This window comes from Alligator mississippiensis, chromosome 12 (assembly GCF_030867095.1).
Source record: "Alligator mississippiensis isolate rAllMis1 chromosome 12, rAllMis1, whole genome shotgun sequence".
Classification (NCBI taxonomy): domain Eukaryota; kingdom Metazoa; phylum Chordata; order Crocodylia; family Alligatoridae; genus Alligator; species Alligator mississippiensis.
The window spans coordinates 14973676-15000690 of NC_081835.1; the positions used below are offsets into that span (position 1 = coordinate 14973676).

General features: G+C 42.4%; 2 protein-coding genes across 10 annotated transcripts in view; one reads left to right on the forward strand and one right to left on the reverse strand.

The window, feature by feature from the left end:
* The window catches only part of LOC106737530 (uncharacterized), a 62239-nt gene that overhangs the window by 33154 nt on the left and 2070 nt on the right, over nt 1-27015 (reverse strand). The window lies entirely within an intron of this gene.
* The window catches only part of IRAK2 (interleukin 1 receptor associated kinase 2), a 30700-nt gene continuing 8899 nt past the window's right edge, over nt 5215-27015 (forward strand). Inside the window, exons 1-8 of the mRNA XM_014605463.3 lie at nt 5215-5596; nt 7281-7460; nt 21032-21196; nt 21657-21757; nt 24088-24279; nt 24831-24895; nt 25400-25514; nt 26762-26871. Of these exons, the coding sequence (XP_014460949.1) occupies nt 5404-5596; nt 7281-7460; nt 21032-21196; nt 21657-21757; nt 24088-24279; nt 24831-24895; nt 25400-25514; nt 26762-26871 (1121 nt within the window). The 5' untranslated portion in view covers nt 5215-5403. The remainder of the gene's footprint in view (nt 5597-7280; nt 7461-21031; nt 21197-21656; nt 21758-24087; nt 24280-24830; nt 24896-25399; nt 25515-26761; nt 26872-27015) is intronic.

Sequence of the window (27015 nt, forward strand, 5' to 3'; positions counted from 1 at the left end):
GTCTAAGCTTGCTCTGGCCCCTTCCAGGGCAACTCTATACGCTCACACGTATAGGGGTCCCTCCTCTCTGCCCCCTTCCTAGAGCCACCCCTCACTGGGGCGTTCTTAACTCACACCACGACTGGTGTTCCAGGGTCTCACGGGGACTCTCACTCCACCCCCCAGAGCAGCAGGTCATTGTGCACACTATAGGTCTTGCCCCGCACCATGACAGGGATGAATGTTCATTTTTGTGGGATAATGTATTATCCCTCCTGCCATTGGCCACGCTTGGCCTCCCAGCAGTGGGGGACTTGCCAGGGTCAGGACTTGCCCCTCTCTCTCAGACTGGGCCCCCTTACTCGGCCTCTGGCCCAAACTACAGCCTTGGACATCTGAAGACATACCTAGGCCTACTCCCCTCACTGGGGCTCCAAACCGCCTCCTTCACTGGGGCTACGAGGCTTCCCTCCCCAGTGGGCTCAGGTGGCCATAGCCATGCCTGGCCCAAGCTACCTTTCCTCAGGGTCCTACACCCCACAGGCTCAGATGGCCACAGCTGTGCCTGGCCCCAACTCTCGCTTCTCAGGGTCTTGCACCCCACAGGGCTCAGGTGGCCACAGCCGTGACTGGCGCCACTCCCTCCAATGTTACAAAACCCACCCAAAAGGCGAGGGCTAGAGTTAAGGCACCCCTACCTGCCTTTCACCGGGGTGATAAAACTGGCCTGGCATTTCCTGGGGGCTCCTGCACCACTGAGAGCCCCACCAAGCCACCCACTCCCAGCAGGGTGCAGTTTTAGGTCATGCCCAGGACCAGGAGCCTCCAAACCATCCCCTACAGCTCCTGCCCTTACCTCCAGGATGTTGCATGGAGCCTTGCAGCCAGACAACATTACTACCTGCACTGCCAGCAGCGAACTGCCCTCTTTATATAGGCAGCCGGAGATCTAAAATGGCCACCGCAATCAAGCACCTGCTGGCTGCTTGGCTTCGCTCTTAAAGTGGCAAGCACCAACAGTGCCCTGCCACACGTGGAAACAGTCTGGCATAAGAATAAATGTGTGAGAGGCAAGAGGGTATTGTGATACCCAAAAGCTTGCCAGTGTCATTCTATCCCAACCATCAAGTTGGCCCAATGAAAAATATACGCCACAAAAATTCCTGCCTCTCCCATGTGTTGTTTGTCATTGGAATTACAAGTGGCATATTTTGTAATAGTCCTCCTTTTAGATCAATTTCAGTTGTTACCTAAGCTCTTGGCCTCATTATTTTTTTTAAACTTCAAATATAAGGAAGTTGTTGGGAAAATAAATTTCCTGTGCTGGTTGAGGTGATATTTTTCAGCTTGGATACATAAAGCACATATTAGCCATATATAATGACATCAGTTTGATCAAAATTACATTTTCATATGGGATATGGCCATGTTGTACAATGGTAAGTAACATCATCTGACATCAACTCCAAGATATGTTAGAAAAATATTTAAGTAAGCCTGTATATATGAGAACATAAAACTAAGGCTGTCCCCCTTCCCCTCAGCTCTGTAAATTGGTAATTGTATATGGAGCCTTTCAGTCCTCAGTTACTCAGCCAGTTCAGTAATGAATGAAATGCTGTAACTCCCATGGCTATGAAATGAAAGAAGGTGTTTCTCAATTCTGCTCGTAATTTCACTACTTTAAAAGACAATGACACAACTGAAACTACTGTTGACTGACTGCAGAAGAACAATGATTTGAGAGGATCCAGTTCCTCTGGAAGTTCTGCTACTAGACTTTCCTTTAATAGCTGGGGCAGTTAGGTTTGAAATACTGAATGGCTGCCAACCACTCAATAACAAAGCAAATCTTTTAAACCAACATAAGTCATGACCAAATCCCAGCAGAGGTAATTACATTTGATCTCCTGAAATTTCCTGCTGTTTCAGTTGGACACACAATAATTTTATAAATAATAATAATTTTGTGTCTTAAAGTTGACCTCCCACATTTCCACCTACTTGAAGTCACATATTCATTATCATTTTATATGAGATGATTAATTTTTACTAGTAATGGATTTTGCAGAGGATTTCAAGGAACCAATTAAAATATTATGCTCAAGGTGTCTTAATTTCTTAATTTAAATAGTCCTGATTTGGCTGCATGTTGCTATACAGCTGCTGCAATCTCCCCCTTGAGATGTGGTTGCACTGCAGCCTTGGGTGAAATGGTCCCTATATTAATAAAGGGCATTTGAATTTTTGGAATTGAAAGGCACTACAGAAATGTTAATTACTCTTACTAAGTTCCTAATGGTGACTGTCCAAGGGACTGAGAAGAGTAATATACTTTATACTATGCCATTACTTTAAAGCATTATAAAATGTGATCCCAACACATGCAAAGTCATTCATAGTCTCAGCCTGAAAAAATATTCTTCAGTTTGCTTGCCAAAGTACCCAGTTGTACAAAGAGGCTAGTACCAAGTCAAAGCCACATTCCCTCACAGAGGTAGACACATTTCAGTGATGAGTAAAATTTATTATTTTATTTCCTAGCTTGCCCTGTGAGGCAATGAGCCCCAAAGGTCTCTCAACCCTGGCTTCTAAGTCCCATGGCCTGCAAAGGTCTCCTTCCCAACTCCCTTTTTTAAGTAATTTATAAAAGGTCCAGGGCTGCTATCCCTTGGCTGGGAAACCCTGTCTTTGTGTCTCTCACACACATATATGAAAAAGAGAGAGATAGTGGAATGGACTGCATCATTATTTAATCATCATAACATCAGTATTGCCCAACCCTCACCCTCTCCCATGTACACATCATGCGACTAGCTTGAAAATCATATTTTAATAGTGAACCATTTGTGGTGGCTTTTCTTTGCTCTCTGGTTTTTAGGTTACATTCTGGGCGCATTTTTCCAGCTTTTTTTCATGCACATGAAGGCAGGAAACTTAATTATGTTTTTAATGAAAGGTAAGATTCACATGACTCCACATCCAGGAGCTATCAGATAGCAATTAAAGATTGTCAGGCTTATGATAAAATTATGAGCATGGCAATATCACTTAAAATATAGGCAAAGTAAAAGAACAGTCAATTTAAAGTATCTATAGTAATATTTAAAATGAAGAGAAAATATTAGAGTTAAATATGAATATAAAGAATAGGGAAAGGAAAGGATATAAATTTACATATGTATATGTATATTTTTCTGTATTATATAAGCTGTTCAATCAGGAGGGAGTGAGGTTCTCTGAAGGTATAAAAAATTGCCCAGGTAGGTGACTTTACAGGACTGGAGCAGTGAATGCAGATAGTCAATGCAACCACATGGGCCAGGTACAGACATTACACTTTTACCAGTATAAGTGATTGGAAACCAGTTTATACCCATAACAGAACAGAAGTTTGGCACGCACAGACTGGTTAAAAAATGGCAGAACCCAGTCTAACATTTTCTTCCCCCGCCAAAGGGCAAATGTGTGTTCTGTTGGCTACTGATCTAAATAAACGATGCCACTTACAAACAACCACGTGACTTGGGTCAGTTCCACCTCAGGCTTTTTGAATGTTTGTACCTAGCCATGAAGGCAATGTTACAATCATTGTAAAGATCCCGAAAAGGCTGGAGCTATGTAAACTTAAGAAACAAAGAATTCAGGGGAAAATACTTTAAAATGTCACACAATGCAACACTAAAATACTTTTAAGGAGTTAAAAAATAAAAATATAAAATATAAAATATAAAATAAAAATATATTTTGTCACAACCCAGTGATTTTGGTGCCTTGGCACGGTGGAATTTTCCCGCCACATGAGAGCCTCTTGCAAAGTAAAGGCTTTCTGTTGCTGCAGAAAACCCCCGGTGCAAGAGAGCTCCCGCCATTCGAATGTAAATTTGTGTCCTGCTATTGGTTAGCTCTAAATTATTCCTATGTGGCGGCTGGTAATTGGCTTGCTAGCCATTTAAAAATTTGCGCGACTTCCGCCCAAGTCGGAGAACTTTGAGCATGCTGCAGAGTGCTTCTGAAGAGATCTGACTCGTGGCTGATCTGATCGATAGACTGATCACCTATCGATTCTTCTCCCCGTCGCCGAGCGCAATCCCAGATGTATCCTTTTCCCTGCCGGCAAGATTTGTGGACGGACATGCTGGCCTGAGCCCTGCCAGCTGGAACAACTAACGTAGTTGTTCAGACGACCAGACCGTTTTCGTTGCAACCGCAAGCGACGTAAGTAAAGTTTTACAACCATAAAGCTTTCTCGGCCTCTCTATTCACCAGCCTGCCCCGATGAACGAGCAATTATTAAATCACCTCGAGTCGGCTTTGGCCGTCCGAGACATATTTAAAAATATATTTAAAAAATAATAAAGCAATACAGTCAGTAAATGCAACAGAGAAGGTAAAGGGGGATTATAATATCCAGAAACATATATCTATATCCATATCTATATATCTATGGGGCTAACGTTAAATATAAATTGTAAATAAAGCTAGAACCAATAGTTCCTGGGCATAGCATTGCCTCGACCTTCTTGATTCTCCAACCTTTTCATTACTTTATACATGGCCTTGTTATACTGCTGCTCTCCTACTATTATGCTTGAACAGCACCTAACACAATGGGGTGTCAATCTCGATTTGGATCTTTGCTTTGCTACCATAATATGAACTGTACTCATGAAATCTCTAATGCCATGAAGCCTATAACAATTTGATAATGGCTAGGCAGCTGGCATGCTGCGACTCAGGTCCAATATCAGCTTATTGTTTCTTTGCGCCCCCTTGTCCCTCTCGCGCTTTACGCTTCAACTGTAAGCTCTTTGGGGCAGCGACTGTCTTTGCGTTCTGTGTCTGTACATCTCTGAATGAAGCGGGGGTCTTGGTCCAGGCCCGGCGCTCCTAGCTGCTGTAATAAATGCAGATCAGTCACAGTAACAGAGCATTCAGTCGGCTGAGCTGAACCAGCGCAAGCAAGTACAGTTCCACTGACTGCCTGTTATTACCTTAAACTTGTGTCTTTTACCACAATCGAGCTCTTTCGCACCCTGTTGGCAACACCAAGTGCAGTGTAACACGTGGGCTCTGTTCTCATTCAGATCAGGCATGTAGCTAAGCAACGTGGCTGGAATAACAGTGACCTTAGCGAGAAAAAGCTACTTTTCTTTTGGGGCTGAAGGGACCTGACATCACCCAGGCAGGAAGCAAGGAGGCCTGAGCTGAGTCTGCCTGCCTCCTTATACCCGCCTTCTTGGTTAGGGCCGGTCCTGATAGGGAGGGCAGAGTGCCAGCCTCAGCCCCTCCCAAGGAGAGGACACTTTAGCAAAGTGTGACTCCTTGCCTCATAGCAAAAGGAAACAGACAGCACACACAAGAGTCACTGCTCTTGCGCAAAGAGAGCCAGCCCCAGCCAGCTGCTATGCACAGCTGCTGTTGATGGCCGGCGGGGGGAACGGGACGACACCTGCATTGGCAAGTGACAGCAAAGAGATGGACCTGCAGCCGCTTTCACTGTCGTCCACAGGGAGCTCCCTCCAGTCCCTCCGAATTTACAGCCTGCCTGCCTGGGTGCTGGAGGATTTCTGCCAGAACATGGACTGCCTGAGTGACTATGACTGGATGCGATTCGGTGAGCAAGGGCGCAACGATGGCAAGAGAAGGAGGGATGAACAGCTAAAGAAGTCTGATCTTGATTAATAGCCATGCTGACAGAGGGGGAAAAGGGGTGGCAGGGTTAAGGACAAAGTGAGGTGTAAACACAGATAGATGGATATAAGTCAAGGCAGTGAACTGTAATATTCTGGGATCAGGTTGTTTTGCTCACATGGAGATTTCTGTTCAGCTCCGTCTCAATTAAAGGGACATGGTAAATGTCACACATTTCACCAGCTGGATAATACTATGATTAAGGGGAAAAAAAACTATACAAATAATATAAATTAAAATGGAGAAATGGGGCAAAAATTGCCAAGCAGAGATTGTGACTAATGGGTACAGAGCACGGGCTCAACAGTGGAAATAAAAGATGATGGCAGTGAGGCAGGAAGGGAAGGGAAGGTCACAGTGACCTGAGGCAGAGAGGGAGCAGGAATTCCACAAGTGTGACTAAGTATCAGGAACTCCTTGTGCTTTCTGGATTTATTGGAGCCACTGACACATTTAGGACTTGATCCCAAAAATATATTTGACTGGCCAATCCCTAAGCCCCACCCATCCATTTTTGGAACAAGTTGCCACTATTTTCTTATTATGTATTTCTCTGGTCCCATTTTCTAACCCTGTTTATCGTACTCTATGTTCTCAGATTCTATACCTCTTTTTTTTGCCTTGTTTCTATATTTTCTTACTGATCCACATGATTTGTCTTTTTTCTTAATCTTATTATCCAGTTAGGGAAACATGCCAAATTTACCTCTTATCTTTTGATTCCATTTCTACTGAGATGACTCAGAACCTGAAAAAAAATCCCAGATGTGAACCACTCTCACCAGATTTCTTGCTTGGCTGATCTCACTTTATTTTACTTAATTTGATTTCACTCAGCACTTGTCATGGTATGCTTACTGCATTCTTCTCTACTGAAGTGATTATTTATACAATCATGGAGATGTCCTTAGAAAGATGGGCATGCCCTGATCAGCCAAACCCTGGATGTTCACATCTCCAGTTATCCAACATTTATCTGTATCCCCCAAACTTATTAGATACCTCTCGTATCAGATCAAAGATAGTGAAGATGCCTGAAGCTTGGAATTTGCAATCTAGTGGAAAGAGGGAGTTTTGAGAAAGGACACGGGCTGCAATAATAGGGGATTCTGAATTAAAATACTTGCCTGTAATGACTATTAGAACAAATGAAAAATTAAGGGTTCATGTGTAAGCAGTATAATTTAAACTCCCTTTCACTAAGTTAGACCCAATTATTAAGTGTAAAGGAGTTGCCACAGCAGCTGGTGACCACAAACAACTGTAATTGCAGTGGTGCTAGCACAGACAGGCAAAAATCACTTTAAAACACAAATAACAATGCAGGTTGCCCCAGCTTCACTCTAGGCTCAGCTACAGCAGTAAAAATTAGCAGCTTTACCTGTCTACCATAAGGAACTGCACTGAATGTATTCATTAATTTCAGTGGAATCAAACATCAGCAATTCAAATGAGTTTTTTCTGTGGTGCAAAATATTAGGGGTACTGGAAAGTTAAATAGATTTGCAAATGTAAACCAAATGTGTAACAAACCTGGGCTTTGTCCATTTGTACTTATTTTGTTCCTTTCCAGTTCTTTAACATGAATATCTCTTGTTTACCTTTAGCCTCTTATGTGATAACGGATCAGACAGAGCTGAGGAAAATCAAGTGCATGGAGAAGACGGGAATTAGCATCACACGAGAGCTCATGTGGTGGTGGGGAGTGAGGCTTGCAACAGTCCAGCAACTACTAGAACTACTGCAGGGACTGGAGCTCTACCGAGCAGCACAGGTCATTCTGGACTGTGAGTAGATGCTCCTTCTTGCATGGAGAGACTTCTCCTTTATGTTAGGAAACCTAACCTAAACCAAAATAAGCCCTTTTTTTAGTTGAGAAACCTTGTTTTAAAATTCACTGCCTGATTTTGTAATGTCACAACTCATGCTAAGCATTAACATTGGAATTACCATCCCAGACCAAATCACATATCTATTTAGTATACTGTCCTATTTCTGACAGTGTCTAATGCAAATTGCTTCAAGAAAAGGTACAAGTAAGTTCACTGATGCTCTGAAGCAGTGGTTTTAATACAATCTAAATCTTTAAATGTGAATGTTCTCCTTTCCATAGAAAAATCTGGTCTTTTTTTTTTTAACTCTTGATCACAATGGAAGCTACAGGTTAATGCTGCCTTTTAGTTTCGTTGCATATCCCCCTGCTCTTGTATTCAGAGGATGGGTATTTAGAAGAGTTTTGCCTGGTTGTCAGATTTGCCTTTTCTATGTCCCATTCAGTAATTTTTGCATCTCTAATACATTTTCTGCTACCCCTTACTCTTTGCTGTATCTTGATATGGAAGTGTTCCTCTGACTCAAACCACTTTTATCATCTGTCTGATCTGCCTCTCCTTTGATTATATCACTTTTGAGAAGTCAGCTAGCATTTGAGGATAAACCACTGCCTTATAAAACGGCATTATGGTATGATTGTTTTCCTTGCCATCCCTTATGTGTTTAAGTTACAGTCACTTTGCAGCCCCTCTATTATTATTGCATTTGATCCTTGAGTTCTTACCTCCACCTACCAATGACTCCTTGTGACCCAGAACAAGTCACTTGAGGTCTTGGGGTGATTCAGTATAGAGGAGTTATGGGCAATTTTCATTCCTCTTCCCTTCATGCACTTCCACACAAAAACACATTTATTTGAGCTTTAAGTGTCTATAACAATTTTCCTTTTTTATGAAGGAAATAATAATAATTGCAGATAGCTGCTAATGTGTAATGATTCCTGAAAAAAAAATATCCTGGCAAATGCAGAAAAAAGATAGGCACCGCAATGACACAAACTTTCACAATGTCCTGAAGCATTCCTCACATCTAATTTTTTCTGACACATGATTTGTTAGCAGAATGATGAAGTACTATTGCAAAATCTGCAGATGCATGACAGTCTTACTGGATGTGTCAGGGCAAATTATAATAACAACCAGAGATATACTTAGAAATTACTGCTTGAAAGCTCCATGGATGCCTTCTCAATGGAAATTTCCAGGATTTTGCTCACTGTTTATATTTCCCCTTCTAATAATTCTTTTCTCTCTCCTCATTTTAATCCTAGTTAAAGTATCATCAGTGGGTGCATTTACACGTTGCTGCACAACGTTGTACAGTGCCATGCTTTAGTACTTCCTATCTCCTACATGATATGCATAGGGTGGCCATCATAGAGGACATTCCGGTTTTCTGCTAGTCTGTCCTCCGTCCTCTCTTGATACGAAACCCGACACCTTTATGTCCTCTATTTTTCTCGTAAAGAAAGGCATAAAAGCATCCGGTTTTGTATCGAGGACAGAGGACAACCGGACAGTCCTCTATGATGGCCACCCTAGATACACACCAGTAAGCATAAGCCACTACATGTGCAAACCAAGGCATCCCAGTCTGGAGAAGAATCATTTAGTATAGCTGGGTGCATCTATACATCACTGTACGGCGCTCTACGGCAGTGTAGTGATCACATGTGTCTACATGTGATCATCAGCTATGTTGCCATAGTGGTGTGCTCGCCAGCTATAGTGCCGCTGCTACAGCAACGTAGCTGCAAAATCGAAGTATGCGCCACCCACACGGCGCAGTAACAGTCCATACGGTGCCATGCTTTAGTACTTCCTATCTCCAAGAGGAAGTATTAAAGCATGGCACCGTATGGACAGAGGGGCTGGGCAGTGGAGGTGAGGGATTGTTCAGGCAGGGGCAAGCCTGAGCCTGCCCTTGTATATACTTAGCTTATCTGCCTATCTTCTCACAGCTCATGTCATCCTTCAAAGGATCTGGGGGCACAGGAATCCTGGTTGAGAACCAGTGCTGTAGGTACTAGCATTCAGTTAAGCCACATTTTAAACACTGAATTAGTTTATTTTTAATAGCATTTTCTGTACTTTACAAGAGAGAACTCCAGATGGAGAACAGACTCAGACCCCTAAGAAAGTCAGGGAAAGAGAATGATTTATTTCAGGGAGTTTAATGGCATTTCATTTCAAAGTTCCCTGGGGGAATAGGCCAGGTTACTGTTCAGGTTTCTGTTCCTTGAACAAGGTGACAGTGGTTCAGGTACTTGGAAACTGAGTTAATTCTGGGATAAACAGCTAATGTGAAAGGAGAATGAATGGCACATGTGAAGCAGCCTGGGGAGTCCTTTTTAAATTTTTCTTTCTAGTGCAGTTCTTCTCTTAAAACTGACACAGGGCTAAACTCTACCTTCCTTAATCAAGCAAAATTATCGTTCATTGTTAATAGGAAGTTTGGTCAATTAACGTCACAGGTTTTGGCCCTGTACAAAAATAACACCTTCTTACTCATCAGATCAACCTCCTGTTTAAATTCAGCTTCATGTTTACCTACATCATGAGTCAGAGACCCGTTACTCCTACCAACTCTCAAAACCAACCTAGCTGTGGGAAAGTAAGGTAAAGTCTATTCTGACATGCCTGTATCAGCCACCTAATTTTTAGCTGATTCACAGTAACGGTGACTTTTGGCATCCAGATTGATTTTGCAGGATTGGCAATCAGAAGAAATTGATTTCTCAAGGAATCCATTTGATCAGGAAGACCACAAACATGAACGCTTTTTCAGAGTCACTTTTCAGAGTAGCTTTTCAGCATTGTGAGGCAAAGATTATTTTGTATTGTTGTTCTGTATGTGTTCAGCAGCACCTAGCACAATGGAATCCTAGTCCAAGACTAATGCTCACAGGCACTACAGTAAATGAAAAGAAAATAATAATAGACTGCACTTCCTCGTCTAATTAGAAACAACCAGCAAAGCACTGAACTCCATCCCAGGGCTCCAACAGAGGAATCTGGAATCCACCTCGGTTTTGTATTTGTTCAAAAACAAACAGGGCCTTCCTGAGCACAAACTACTAGCATGTTTAAGGAATCCCATAATTGGGAGACAGCAGTTTGCGACCAAAGACAAAAACTATTAAACACTCTCTTCAGTTACATAGGAGGAGCAGTTGCCAACCACATTTGGTATCTTGTATGGGTGCAGTCTGACCATTCAGCTAAGCTTGATGTGTTTTGGTTGCCCAGGTTATTTGTCTTTATCACTGTTGCCAAAGTTGGATTCAAAGAGTGTAGGGAAGTAGCTGTGTTAAATTCTACAATATCGGCTACAATGATGTCACTTCTCTTCCAGGGTAGAGATATTTGGCAGCTCTCTAACAAGGCATTCCACAAAACAAGGTAGAGCTGATTTCCAGCTAGATTAGCTGTTTTACTCCTACAGACTCAGGCCACAGAAAGCTCAGTTTATTGTCACAGAGAGCAAGGAACCACAAGACTCACCGCCAGTTGCAGAAGTGATCAGGGGAACTACATGGGGCAAAGCCATGTGCTGTGTGGTGAACTATTCTCATTAGATATATTCTCGTGAGTGTTTGAAAATGGAAAGCAGCACTGAATGCAACCTTGACACATTGTGTTTTGCATTTACTCCATCCTCACTCACCAAAACTCACCAGAAAGTCCACAAAAATCTTGCCTGAAAAAAGTCCAAATAAAACTACTATCTCTGAAGACTCAAGACATAAAACAATAGAGCATCACTTTTCCAACTGACCCCTGCATTCAGCAGCAGACTCCAACACCAACTTCTTTCTTGATAGTGACTTTTCTTTTAAATAGCATGAAAATGTTACAGTAGCTTGTGTTACATTGTTAAATCCCAAGTATTCAAGCGAAATTACATCAAAATAAATTCCTTCCCGTATGATCTCAGTCTTGCCTGAGAAAGTTGCTGCCTTGCTCCTATGGTCTGCCATATATTTGAATGTTTTTGAACTTCCTGAAGAAATGTTTATTCAGCAAACAGCAACAAACCCAAGGGTTTCCCCATTAAGAATAAAAATCAAAACAACTTCCTCCAAACTCAGTGAGAACAGGCTGTCTGTGAACTCTATTGGACACATTGGTTAAAAGAATGAATTTGTCCAATTCCTTCGCATGGAAATCAATGGGAGTCTTTCTTTTGACTCCATGAGCTGCATCAGGACTTAAGAAAATCAAGTTTGAGCCATTGGTGTGAAAGCAGAACATACTTGAATTAGGAGCAGCCTGAAGGCCAAGAGTAGCAAAGCAGTGCCAGATGATCCAGGGAAATGAGACAGTGGACCTTCCTATCTTAGAGATGGACTGGAACAAGAATCCCAGTCTGAATTCAGGTGGAGAGAGAGGGAATACAGACCTCCCTTTGGCCCAGGTTTAGCAGCAGACACTAGCTCAGCCAAAAATCAGGAACCAAATTTGGATCAGGAACCAAATTTGAAATTCAGCTCTGAACTTCAGGGTTCATCTCCAGCCTGCTATAATTGTGAGAGAAATGAGAGTCAGGAAGGATGGTCTTGTAGGTAAGGCACAGTAGAAATCGAAAGCCAGTCCCTTGCTCCACCACAGATTTCCCACATGACACTGAGCAACCTGCAGTGCCCCATCCCACCTAAAGAGAGAACAACATGAAACAGCTTAATTAGGAGAGTGTTTTAAGGCACATCTATTGAGGTTTTCATATGCTATAGTCCTGGGGCCATACAGCAAAAAGGGCTTTATTTTAATAGTTGACCTGTACAGAATTTTGGAAGTGCCTAAATGACTTGCAGAGGGAAGCTGAGCGCAGGCTATGGCACATACAGGTTCTGAACTTTGGAAGAACTCCCACATATGCGTAGGTGACAGTGCAGACAGGTATGCACATAGGGCTGCGTAGTGATTATGTTTTGGGAGGGGTCTGGCCTTGAGAGTGAAATCAGGTGTGGGCCTAATTATTACTATAGACTTGCCCACGGGAGCCTGAACTCCATTTTCACAAGTGATTTAGGCACATTAGAAGCCAATGGGATGTAAGCACTTAAATTATGAATTATACCATGTGTCCTGTAGCATGGCATGCAGACCTGTTTCTAAAAAACCCAAGGGATTCAGCTTCCACCCTTCCCCTTGGATAAATTCTTAGCTACATTACAAAGATCTGCTACCTCAGCTGTGCTGGCAAAGGGTGTGAATGCTCCCATCCTATGACTGACATGGTTATGCCAGTGTGGTAGCTTCCACCAGCATGGCTTTAATTGTTCAGGGGAGCTGGTGTCACTCTGGTAACAGAAAAACTCTTTCTGCCAGCAAAACTGAATCCATCTGAGGATGCCCAGCCATGTAGTATAATGCCTAGCAACAACAGGCTGAGAGGAGATATGGTTGCTCTCTACAAAGACATCATGGGGGGGACAAGAAACTGGGAGAGAGAAGCAGTATTTAAACTAAATCATAATGTTGGCATGAGAACCACTTGGTATAACTGGGTTGTGAATTGACTTAAACTGGAAATTAGAAGTGTTCCATCATCAAAGCAATGAAGTTCCAGAACTGCTTCCAGAAAGAGTGAGGAGGGCTGATAAACCTAGCAACTTTCAAGAGGGGGTCAATCAGGTTAAGGATGGGATTCTATGGTAGTCTGCAACAGTTGGGAACTGCACTCAGTGATGCAGGCAGTCATGTCCAGTCCTAAATTCCCAGGTCTATGGAGAAGCTGTTATAATCCCATCCATCTCATTACTAGATAGTACTTGATGTTCAGGCTCCATTGCTTTTTTCTGAACTGACTTACATCTGAGATAAAACAAACCATAAGAGGAACTGTACCGCCCACCGTGCACGATATCTAGAAACCAACTATGCTAGTGCCAGCTGGAAAATAAAAGAGCCCCTATCGTGTCATGTGACCTTGTGGTTGTACTTCCAGTGATCGTGTGTAAGATTCAGGTTCCACTGCTCACTACAGCTTCCTGTAAGGATCAGCAGGGGTTAAAAATACTGCAAAAGCTGTTGCTTGGCCCCTGTCCTTTCTGCTGGACTTGAGATGGGCTTCAAATGGAGACTGGTCTAGCTTTTGACCAAAAGGTGGGAAAAGAAACAGTCTGGGGCAAGAAAGGGTTAATTTGTGGAGGAAAATGATGAGGACAGCAAGATTCAGAAGGGAAGTTATGCCCAAGCTTATATGTGCTTTGATGACCATATAATTAACACTGTGCTTGATCAATATTCACTTTTGTTCAATAACCACTGTAATTCAAATGCAGGAAAGTGCAGAACTGCAATGTAGCGCCATTACAGTTCTTGAATATCTTCCAACAGGCTTCCCTGCACTTAAGCCCATGGGGAAACTTCCCACTGATGTCCACAGCTGAAAAGCTGGGCCATTGTTTTTTCTTTGAACATGCAATAGTTAAGTGGTTAGTATTGTTATTACACTGGGGGATTTCCATAGTGAGTTCAGCAGTGAGCAAAACCAATTTCCAGCAGCCTGCTCTAATTTTCAGAAAAAAAGCAAGGCTTTAAAGGCACTCTAGTATCTGAATAGGTTTATTCCGCTGTTATTCCTCAAGCAGGATGGAAGAGGAGGGTGTATTACCTTTTTTACTAGGCGAGCAATTTATAAAACTCATAGAGTCTCATTGTCAAAAGGGCTATTTCTGACCTAGTTGCTGCACATTTCAGCTGCCATTTCTGATAACTCCTCTGGGCTCTTATGCTTACGTCATTTCTGTAGCTTCAGTGCTGACCTGTTTGACTGTTCAGCAGGAAGTTTCAAAATTCAGAAAAAACCAACAGAAAAGCAGTGTGAAAGAGGGAAGCAGCTCCAATTTTAGAGTTTTCATGTCGTTAAAGCAAAAACTCCCTTAATAAGGTGAGGATAGTCAGGCCCTACTGGAGTTATATCCAGATATCTCATCTGCAGTTTCTCATGTCGTACTAAAATACCATGAAACCTGTGCTTTCGCACACTGCTGACAGACAGTAAGAGGAAACGTAGTGGGTTCGCCTGAGTTTTAGGATGAACGCTTGGCTTCTTTGAAACAAAGGATCAAATCAAAATTCAGCTGTACAAATGCAAGCTCCGGGCAGACTGAGTTCACAGAAAACATGCATCTGAAATTAATTCTGCAGCCCCATGCTCTCTCTACTGAGGCTGAGGGAACATTTGATTGTCACATAGAGAAAGAACAGAGATTATAAATTAAATATCCTGTTTCCTGATGGCTTCACATCTAACCACTGTATACATAAATAGAAAAACACGAAGAGATTACCTTACTTTATAATTAAAATGACTTCTGTGGCTTGGATTACTAGTAAACTATCTTTAAGATAAAGAAACCTGATAAAATAGTGTGATAAAACATTATTTATATTGAAAATGAAGCAGTAACTTGCATTTGTAGGAAATGTATTCCTGAAGAAACTTGCCAGATTGACAAAAACAGCTATAGAGGCCTACCCTAGAAATCTGGAATGGAAAAATCTGTAGATCATTTAGTTTACATGAAAGCATTTCCAAGTTTGTTGTCCATCCCAGTCCAAAGAGACCTCTGGAGGTCATCTAGTCCAACCCCCTGCTCGTGGCAGAATTATTGCTATCCAAACCATCCTATACAAGTTCTTGTCTAATCTATTCCTAAAACTACACAATCCACCACATAGGGATGGCTACCCAGTTTAACCTCCTCCCACAGATATAAAAGGAAATATGTGCCTGGACGATTAATATTCGATTTGAACCACGGTCTGCTGGCATTCCAAGTAAGAACGGCGCCAGTGGATCAACAAGACATCTGAGAACTATAAACACATAGAGAGTCCTTTTTTGAATTCTGGTTTTTGATATAAATTATAAGCTAGTAGGAGTATGAAGCATGCACTAAACTGGGATGGTTTGGGTAGCGTTTGGGGTTACTCATCTTGTTGATTAATCTACTTAGTTCTGCTCTAATTTCACACTTAGAGTGTGATTTCCTGTTTTTACCTGCTGAAGTGTGTGTGTTGGAAATGGAATAAAATGCAAAAATATTACAAGGTGATAACTTTGTCTAGACAATTGGGTTAAAAAAATTGTAACTTAACCCATGATTAAGTTTGCCCTTGCCACCCTCTCAGATCCAGTCTAATACCTAACAGTTCACTACATCTACATTTTATTCTTGCGACACATTCATAGAAAAAGAAAAGAAAAACCATGTGGCATTTCTCTCATTTCTAGACCCATTAAAAGCAAGTGGAGTTTTGCCTGTGAATTTAATTAGTAACTGACAGACAGCAGATTTAGGCTAGATATCAGGAAAAACTTCTTCACAGTAAGGGTGGCCAAAATTTGGAGTGGGCTTCCAAGGGAGGTGGTGCTCTCCCCTACCTTGGGGGTATTTAAGAGAAGGTTGCATAGGCATCTGACCCCAACACTCTTTCCTGCCTAGGCAGGGGGTCAGACTTGATGATCTGTTGAGGCCTCTTCCGATGCTAACATCTATGAATCTATGAAATATGGGGCTATTTTTTCCCATGATTGCAACATGCTGTAATCCAAGGAGGGGGCAGCATGGGTGCCACAAGTGGCAGGGGCAGCCTGTGTGTGTGGCACACGGCAGACTGGGGAGGGGACAGGCTGCACTGCAGCAACCAGCTCAGGGAGCAGAAAGGAAAGCAGCAAATTGGACGGGCAGGGGGGCACAGGGAAGGAAGCAGAAAACAGAGCAACAGATCAGGGAAGGGAAAGGGATCCAAATGGAAGTTGGGGAGAATGTGGGACTAATTTGTGGCACTCCTGCTACAAACCTAGGCCTCACTGCTGTAATCAATGCTCTAGAACAGGCATAGGCAACTTGTTCCAGCTCAGGACCAGGTGGGTGCTAAAACCCAGCCACCACTACCACTTGTCTCTACGAAGCCACAGGGAGAGCACCCACAACCAGTGCTTGTCTCCTGAGGGTCACGGATGGAGTGCCTGCAGCCAAAGCCCTCTATGGCTGAATACCACTACAGCCCCATGTCTGCCAGTCAGATCCAATGGTTCCACAGACCAGATCTCGCCCATAGGCTATAGGCTGCTGACCCCTGCTACAGAAGAGCTAAGTGTTACCTTTATTTTACATATGGTTTAAATAAAAACAAAGACAAAATGCTTCTTTGTATACAGACTTTTGTCAGGTGAGGGACTGATCTTCCCCTAAATTATAACATCAAGATGACAAATTATCCCTGCATTTTACAAGTCCTTTGGTAAGACCCATAGGGTGAAACCAACAGGATTTTATAGAAACTATGCTTAGATCCTATGGAATTCAGTAAGGAATGAGGCACTTTCTTTATTTTTTATAACCAGCCAGAGTACAAATAGCTATTAAATGCTGTAGAACGATTAATAAAGCTTATACAATAAGTAATTGTCTGTTAGGTTCTATATGTTCCTTATAGGAAAAGATCTATGAAAAGAGCTGCAATGGTTAGTGCAGATTTCTTGGTTTCATTAGTAACTTGTCTATTGACTAGTTGCATGACCTTGAACAAATTGCTCTTACTAAAGTGTTGGAAGGTTTATTTGTTGCACATAAAGTGCTTTAAGATACTTAAATGAAAGACACTAGGTGCATCTATACATGCAATTAATGCGCACAAATAAACTCCAGAGCTTATTGCTCCAGAGTTTTTTGCTCCCAGGTGCTCCATTTGAACATACACCTGGGATAAAAAGCTCCAGAGCATATTGCTCCAGAGTTTATTCATGCACAGCACGTACAGCCCTGTTGCAGTAGCCCTGGGCTGGCTGGGGAATGAGGGTGCTTCAGTGTGGGGACTGGCTGCCGGCTTGCCCCACACTGAACACCCTGTGCCCCAGCCAGCTGGGGCAGTGTCTACATGTGCTCTGCTGTGCAACAAAAACTCCACAGTAAGGTAGTACTTGTATTTACAAGCACTTATATTTACTTGCAAAAAAGTATTGTGCTTTTTTGTGCTGCAGAGTTTTTTATGCATTTTTTTGCACTTAAAATGAGGCACACAGTTTAAGCAATTTGTTCAAGGTCATGCAGCTAGTTAATAGACAAGTTACCAATGAAACCAAGAAATCTGCACTAACCATTGCAGCTCTTTTCATAGATCTTTTTATCATATCCATTGTATTGGTGGGTAAACTGAGGCACTTGTAAATTGTATTCACAAGTACTGTCCTTCTGCAGAGTTTATTAGTTGCATGCACTCTAAAAGGGGCACACACGTAGACACTGAGATGTTTACTGCACAGTTAATTAGCCAACTGTGCAGTAAATGTCTTGTGTATACGCAGCCACTGTGTTGAGTCTGATAAGATCAATGTGTTACCATTATCAGATCTTTTAAGAGTTAATATATCAACTGCACGGTTATGACTGTACAGCTGGATTAAAATACATTTTCATAAGCATTAAGTAACAGTTGTAATGTTACATGCAGATCAGTTTGTTTTTTACTAGTTTTAAAATCTGAATGTAATAGATTCATATATTCATAGATGCTAGGGTAGGAAGGGACCTCAACAGATCATCGAGTCCGACCCCCTGCCTAAGCAGGAAAGAGTGCTGGGGTTAGATGACCCCAGCCAGATGCCTATCCAGCCTTCTCTTAAAGACCCCCAAGGTAGGGGAGAGCACCACCTCCCTTGGAAGCCTATTCCAAATTTTGGTCACCCTTACTGTGAATAAGTTTTTCTTAATATCTAGCCTAAATCTGCTCTCTGTCAATTTGTGACCATTGTTCCTTGTTACCCCAAGAGGCGCCCTGGTGAACAGGGCATCTCCAACCCCTTGCTGCGTCCCCCTAATGAATTTGTTGGCAGTCACAAGATCACCTCTCAGCCTTCTCTTGTGGAGGCTAAAGAGGTCCAGGTCCCCTCAGTCTCTCCTCATAGGGCTTGTCCTGTAAGCCCCTGACCATACGAGTGGCCCTCCTCTGGACCCTCTTGAGTCTATCAACATCCTTCTTGAAGTACAGTGCCCAAAACTGGATGTAGTACTCCAGCTGTGGTCTGACCAATGCCACACAAAGGGGAAGTATCACCTCCTTGGATCTATTTATCATGCATCTGCTGATGCACGATAAAGTGTGGTTAGCTTTGCTGATGATTTCATCACCTCATGTTCATCTTGGAGTCCACTATGACTCCAAGATCCCTTTCCACTTCTGTGCTGCTGAGAGGGTCGCTTCTCAGCCAGTATGTGTACTGGATACTTTTGCGCCCTAGGTCCAGCACTCTGCACTCGTCCTTGTACTGCATCCTATTGTGTTCTGCCCACTTTTCTAACCCGTCCAGGTCTCCCTGCAATCCTTCCCTACCCTCCAGGGTGTGTACTTCACCCCACAATTTAGTATCATCTGCAAACTTGGACCGAGTACACTTCACACCCGCATCCAAGTCACTGATGAAGATATTGAAGAGTACAAGTCCAAGGACCAAACCCTGCAGGACCCCACGACCCACATCCTTCCAGGTCGATACCAACCCGTCTACTACCACTCTCTGGGTGCACCTGCTAAGCCAATTTGCCACCCACCAGTCCATGTAAACATCTATGTCACAGCCTTTTTATTTATTTATGAGAATGGGATGAGATACCATATCGAAGGCCTTGCTAAAATCCAAGAAAACAACATCCACCTCTGCTCCTGCATCTAAGCGTTTTGTGACCCTGTCATAAAACGAAACCAGATTGGTCAGGCATGATCTACCTGCTACGATCCATGCTTGTTTCTCTGCTGCATTATTTTTCCCACTGGACTCCCACAAATATGATCCTTTATAATCTTTTCAAAGACCATTCCAAGGACGGAGTTGAGACTGACTGGCCTACAATTACTCAGATCCTCCTTCCTCCCCTTCTTGAAAATAGGGACCACGCTGGCCCTTTTTCAGTCCTCCAGGACCTGCGCCAAGCGCCATGAGCGCTCAAACAGCCATGCCAGTGGTTCTGCTATGACACCAGCCAATTCCTTCAGTACCCTTGGATGCAGCTCATCTGGGCCTGCTGGCTTGAACACATCCAGTCCATCCAAGCAACTCTGCACCAAGTCAGAGTCAACAGTTGGTAGGCTGGTGTCACTCTGATGCCCATCTAAGAACCCATTAGGACTTATCTTGAGCCCTGTTCAGGAACACCGAGGCAAAAAACTCATTGAAGAGCTCAGCCTTTTCCCCTGTCTGTCACTAATTGCTCCTTCTTGTTCAGTAGGGGTCTTATGCTGCCCTGCACCTTCCTTTTACTCCTTACATACCTAAAAAAAGACTTTTTGTTTTTATTTTGTGTCGCCAGCCTCAGCTCTGTAGTTGCTTTGGCTTTTTTAACTGCCTCCCTGCAAGTGCGGGCCAAGTAGGTATACTCCTTGGTAGCTTCTCCCTGCTTCCACCGCCTATATGCCTTGTTTTTTGCCCTTAGGCTCCCATGGATTTTCCTGTTTAGCCAAGGAAGTTTTTTGGCTCCTTTCCCCCTTTTCCCTCATACTGGGATAGTCTCCCTCTGTGCCCGAAGGATCACTTCCTTTAGAAACGACGGCCCTTCCTGGACTTCCATCTCGCCAATACTCTTATTTTGCAGTGACTAAGCTCCTGAGCCCACTGAAGTTAGCCTTCCTAAAGTCACGCACTTCCACCCTACTAGTTATCTTACCCACTCTAAGCCATATGGTGAATTCAGTTGATTGGTGATCACTGTCCTCAAGGTGACCACAAATCTGCAGCTCCTCTACCAGGTCCTCCCCCGTAGCCAACACCAAGTCCAGTAAGGCATTCCCCCTAGTGGGCCCGTATACCTCCTGCATTAGGTGAAGGTCCTGCACGCAGGTTAAGAACCTACGTGAACGGTTGGATTTGGCTGACTGCTCCTCCCAGCACATGTCAGGGTAGTTTAGGTCCCCCATAACAACCACGTCCCTAGACCGTATGGCCTCTGAGAGCTGCCTCAAGAACTCCAAGTCTAGCTTTTCTTCTTGGTGTGGGGGTCTGTAGCAGACCCCCACTACCAAGTCCCTTTCCCCTCGACCTCCATGTATCCTAATCCACAATGCCTCAACTTTCTCCTCCTCTGATCCCATTTTGATTAGGGTATATGTATAATGCTCCTTTACATAGAGAGCAACCCCGCCCCCTTTCCTCCCTACTCTGTCCCTTCTGTACAACCTGTAGCCCTCAATGTGTACCGCCCAGTCATGGGTAGGGTCCCACCAGATTTCTGTTAGCCCCGTTAGTTCCTTTAATAACTAAATCAAAGTTATTATTTGCAAGCAGAAGTGTGAGTTCTTCCTGCTTGTTCCCCATGCTCCTAGCATTAGTATAGAGGCACTTGAGCCCTCTGAATGGTGCCTTTGGTGCTCCCCCCATTCTGATGCCCAAAGGGCCCCTTGTTACTTACCTGAGGTGTACTGCTGCATGTCTCACAGTTTGTAGGTTCAATAGTTTAAAAAATATATTATACATCAAGTTTTAGTAACCTCTCTCTTTTTTGTTTTGTGCTGTTTTGCAGGGAGTTCATCCTCCAATGTTACTGATCCTGTGAAAGCTCCATTAGAGCCACCTAAGCAGGAGAACATATCTTTATCTCCCACAGAAAACAAAAGTAAAGCCAAAGAAAATGGGATTGGATCATCTTCCCTACCATACTTGACATACCTGCCAAAACCATCAGCTAGTAAGTAAAATAATGTGAGATATGTTTTTTAAAGGGGGAATGAATCTGTAGAGCTGGTTCATACAGACTATCAATAACATACAAGCAAATGTAGCTTGTTCCAAAATGACTACTACCTGTTGTTTGCCTTTATTCTTAGGTAACAAAAACTCAAGTTCCTTTCTGACCTGTCTGTTCCTATCATTCTCACCACACAACATCCTATCCCTCCCTCTGCCTCTCTCATTTCTTTGAGAGATCCTGAGGTTTTTATATTGCTGAAATTGAACTACTTGTCCTTCTCATTTGGGAGTCAGAACAGCTCTACATGTTCATCTTTGGTTCCAAATCCTGACAGGCCCTCTTAAAAGGTTTCACCTGGTTTAGGGAACTTGGGAAAATAAATGAGGAAACTGAATTAGACACCATGCTTGTAACCTCATAAAAATAACACACATTCCCCCATGAACTTTGTTTTCAGGTCCTGTTTTTAGGGAAAGTACCTGCTCACTCCCATGTCCACCACCTCCCCCAGATGACCTTATGAACTCCCTACACTCAAACATCCCATCAAGCGTAAAGGTAAATCACATAGTACTGATTTGATGATGATTATGTTAAAATGCCTTTCATGCCATTCTGCCTTCCTTTAAGGAGAATTTGTAGGGCTGTATAAAACAGGAACCTGTTGAAAACAAGGACCCTGATTTTGATGTCATACAGCTTTGATATCAGTATAACTGCTGCTCTAAACTGGGTTATTTCTGATTGGTGCCATTGTAAGAAAAGAAACAGGATGATTAAGTCCATTGCATAGGACAAAGCCAAGCATAATTGAAAATGCATCTGGATGGCAACTGATTCCAAGAGAATTCCCAGGGTAGACCTGGATGCAGAGAAGCTGAGGATGCTTTCATGTTATATTGTGCTGCGACCACACCACAAGCGGCTGCAAGAGTGGAATATTGATTGTTAGAATGTGAAGACCCGTTCTTAACAATACAGTGGGTTTGGGGACATTTATTAGAAATACTTTAATCTTTAGAAAAGCTTTAATCAACATTTCTCACTAGACCAGAGGCGGGCAATTTTGGGTGGAGAGGCCACTTACTGAGTTTTGGCAAGCCATTGAGGGCTGAGTGACAGGGCAGATAAATATTAATTTTCTAAATTTTTTAGGAGCTCCATGGGCCGAATAGAATGGCATGGCAGGCCACATCTGGCCCGTGGGTCACATTTTGCCCACCCTTGCACTAGATCCTGACATTTTTAAAGCAAATTCCATTTGAAGCCTCTAGCCCAATAAGCAGTGCCCAGCACAGCAGGATATGAGTTTCTGGAATAAGAAAAGTCTGCTGTTAATACAAGCAGTTTAAATCCAGCATTCCCTGATAAGGAATGAGCTTTGTATAAAGGAGGAGCTTTGTATGAGGAGCTGATTTACCAAAGCTGCATGCTTTTAAAGTTATTTATCATTACATATGCAGGGACTATAATAGCCAGTGTAGCTGTTCATCCAGTAGAAGAGGAGCATAGGAATTATCAGACTGGAATGGGCATGGGGAGGACAAAAAAAAATTTCAGCCAAGTCCAGATGCTTCAGACATCGGTGTAATGCTCTAATGAAATACCTATACACACAATATTATGTCCTAGGAGAACTTCCTCCTGATCCAGTTGCTGATTATTTAATGTCCTGAAACCTGAGAATTAATGGTTATTTTAAGTTTATCCTAGTGCAGTGATTTCCAACCTTTTTTCATTTGCTGATTCCTAAAAGATTTTGAATTGAGGTGCAGATTCCTTTGGAAATTTTGAATGGAGTTATGGACCCCTTTGAATTGTAAGTGTTGGTATTCATATAATTTTGATTGCTCAGTCATCTTTTGTGGACCCCTTGGACATAGTCCGTGGACCCCAGGGATCTGCAAACCACAGCTTGAAAACCACTGCCCTAGTGCCTCTTTAGATGCCATTAATTTCTTACATAAAACATATGATTGTTTTAAACAAATCCAGCTGGCTAAGCTATTTATTGAGAATAAGTCAAGGTAGAAGAAGGATAAGACATTTGTTTGAGATCTCTGTCAAATATTAGTTATGCAAATGAAAATACTTCATGTCCAAACTTATATCTCTTGGCAAACTCTGTAATTGCCCTGTTTTCAAAAAACAAAACAAAACAAAAACAAAAAACCCTCAACAAAGTCAAGAAATTTTCACTTGGAAATAAGATACATTTCAGTGAAAAGGATCCATTCTTGAGCCAAGAGAGTGATGTTCTACTCAAAACTGAGCAATATTTCAAGCAAAACTAAGTCTCACTTTTAAGCAAAGTTGGACCTACAACGAACTTGGGTAAAAGATACATTTTAAATTGTTTTCTATGCAAAATACCCAAGAAAAAATAGTTTCTGAACTGAGCTGCCAAAACAAAACTGGGGAACACACTGTGAGTGAGTCCGTGGGAAAGTTGTGTCACACAAGCCTTTTTTTTTTAGATCATATTGATCATCAGTTAAGTCACGGAAGAGTTGTGGGGGTAGAAAATGTGGGAGTAGAAACGTCACCTGAAAGGCTGGGCGGAAAAGAGCCCTGGGTGTGTATTTCATAATTCTGGTATGCTGGTCTGTTATCAGAACTATGGTGATGATAACACTGCTGTCCAATAAGACATAAGGAGTTTATCTGTGTTAAATATACAGAGCTAGACTTCTTAGAGACTATCCACACTATCAGTTGGTTTTGAAACTGTGTTGTAATTAGGTGAGGGGGGGAATTATGTTGTTGTATCTGGGTCCCATGACTTGGCTATATCAAAAAGGTTTCTGAAACTCTTAGCAGAGAAAGAAACCACAGGTAGCCACTGTGTGAAACTTGTGTATAACTTGTTTCTTCTTTGGAATTTCTAGCCCTGTAGTTCAACCACTCAGCAGGAAACAAATGTTGATCTCCCCAGTGAAAGCCTTTTGTGGACTTCAGGGGAGGTGATAAATGCTACCCAGGGTTTCTGGAAAGAAAACAGAATTAATGAAGGCATTTTTGCTGATGTCTACAAAGGTCAGAGAGACAATGCAGTATACGTCATTAAAAGGCTTAAAGAGGTAAGTGCCCTAGCTTTTCTTCCTCCGAGTTTGAAGAGGAATCATTTGTTAATGTTCCTTAAGCATCAGTGGTTACCATTTAATAACATTAAGCTAGAAATCAGACATATCACACTGTAGTATTTCTAGGAAAGGAAATGCTGCAGTCTGGAAACGTGTGTGAAAAAATAATTAGCCCCATTAATATGGTCCTGTTTTTGTGAGTAAAGATTCCTGCATGTATAAATGTTGGTACAATTAAACTGTTAATTATTTATTCTATGTCCAAAAAACAGTTGATTCTATTTTAAAATTAAGCCATTTTGTGGGACAAGCAGTTGATATGAATGATGTTAGCCTTCTCTGTACATTGCCTGATGAATTAAGCTGCTGCTTACAAAAGCTTGTGCTATGTATCTCTGATTTAGTTAGTCTATGAGATGCATATCTACCCTGCCTTCTGCCTCCTTTGTAAAGCCATTTGAGATGAAGAGATGGAATTTAGAAAATACTTTTATCTTGTTGATTATTAATATTGTTATATTATACTGCACTTATGTCTCTGTTTGCAGATGGAATGTACAAGTCCAAATTCAACCCAAAGATTCTTTCATACAGAAGTACAGATTTCTTTTCGGTAAGCGGCTCTTTGGAAGCTGGTTCTGATGACAGTCATTCCCTGAGTTATCCGTTCTTCTAAACACTAAAGGCTGATTGTGTTGAGGACTAAATTTTGCCTTATATAGGCACGGCACTGTATTGAAGGCAACAAGGACCTGAACTGTCCCACAGGAATTCTGGGAAGCAGCTGCTTCCCAAATTTACTTCCCTGCTGAGCAACTGTAGCCCATGTGCCATTCTTTATAACAGCAGAGGGATCCTTTCTGCCTTTAACTATCCCTTCCAGCTACTTTGTAAGGGAATGGCACTATAAGCCCTCCTTCTTGCAGCTCTGCCTGCCTACAGTCCTCATGTTTGGAGCCATGCAAGAGGCATAGTTTGGCTTTGCTTCTGTGCATCCAAATCCAAGACCCAGCCTAACCCTATATTCTCAGTTAAGACTTGATTCAGTGCTGGAATTTTAAATTGTTTTTGTCTGTTGCTATTTCACTCACTAATATTTGTTGATTTTTGCCTGCAGGTGTTGTCACATTAACATTTTACAGCTCCTGGGGTTCTCAGTAGAAACTGGATTCCACTGTCTGATATATCCATACCTGCCTAATGGATCACTGGAAAACAGATTACAGTGCCAAGTAAGCAGTGGAGCCGGGTACTTCTGCTGTCTTTGACAATGAGTCCTATTAAAGTATTGTTTGAAAAACAATTGAATCTCCTTGACCTCTTGTATGGTGTTCACTAGGCTTTGCACCAGGTCCCTGCAATTTAAGCAATATCTGTCTTCCCATTTTCTATGTGCTTGTCAGAAATTTGTCAGGGAGAACTTCTTTTTTTCTCCTTTTCACCAGAAAAGCAATTTCTCTTCTCTCTTCCCCTTCTCAACCCCTGCACATTGTGAGCAACAGGAAAAAGGTGTCTGAATATGCATCGGTCAAGCACTGAAAAGGGCGCATATCTTTTTGTACAAGAGACTGTTTTCTGCCACAAGATCAGCAGTAGAGGGCATGTCTGCCTTGCAACAGTGAAATGTGTACATATACGGCACAATATTAATTGGATTTGGGAATACATTGCTATAGAGAATGTTATAATGGTCAATTCTGTCAAAGCCCTGCACTCAAATAAGGCATAACATTTACTGCTGTGTTCGTTCATGTTCATCATTAGAGCATTGGGCAGCTGAAACTGCAGGGCAGTGGAAAACCAAAACTCCACTTAAGTACTATTCATCAGGAATATAAGGGTGCCTGTAGATGTGCTCGTTCACGTTCTAATTAGAATGCTCCTGCGTCACTTCAACACCACATGTATTAAGCCCCGCACATTTGAAAATGGCCGCAGGAGCGCATTATCTGAAGCTCGTTGAATGAGCTTTAGACAAAGCGTCCCATGGCCATTTTCAAACATGTACCTATGTTAATAAACACGATAGTGAGTTGTTTTAATTACAGTCGCTATCTGGGAATCACTCGAATTAAAACGGCCCCCCTCCACCTCTGAGCATGTGTATAGGCAGCCCCTGGTTTGCTATATCACATCAGAGCGGTAGTTCAGGTCTTGTATCCTGCCCCAGCAGTAGCCAGTACCTAATGCATCAGAGAACTGTTTACTCTGCCTTTCCCCTCACTGTGTAAGTTTCCAAACAAATTGTGCAATGCTGTATACTGAGATAATAGGATTCCTTCCTGATCCTTGCTTTGGCCCTGGTGCATGAAATTTGATTACTGCCATCTATTTTCATTTAGCAGGGGGGAAGAGGTTGTAACTGACTGCTGTAGGAGGAAGAACAGACCTCTTGATTGCGAAACTACTAAATGATATGTTACGTTTTCATTCCATAAGGAGCAAAATACCAATCCTCCTCTTCCTCATTCTGTTGCAGGGTGGTTCCATGCCATTAACTTGGGAGAAACGCATCAGCATTGCTATAGGAGTTATCCGGGCCATTCAGTATCTACACAACTTTGGGATTCTCCACGGGAATGTCAAGAGGTGAGGGAGCTGGCTTCCCAACACATCCTACAGTGCTCCATCATTATCCTGTCATTCCTAGGATTTTGTGAAGCAGAAATGTCAAAAAGTCTTCCAACCTGTATATGTTCTTTGACTTGTTTCCAATGCATATCTTTTTTTTTT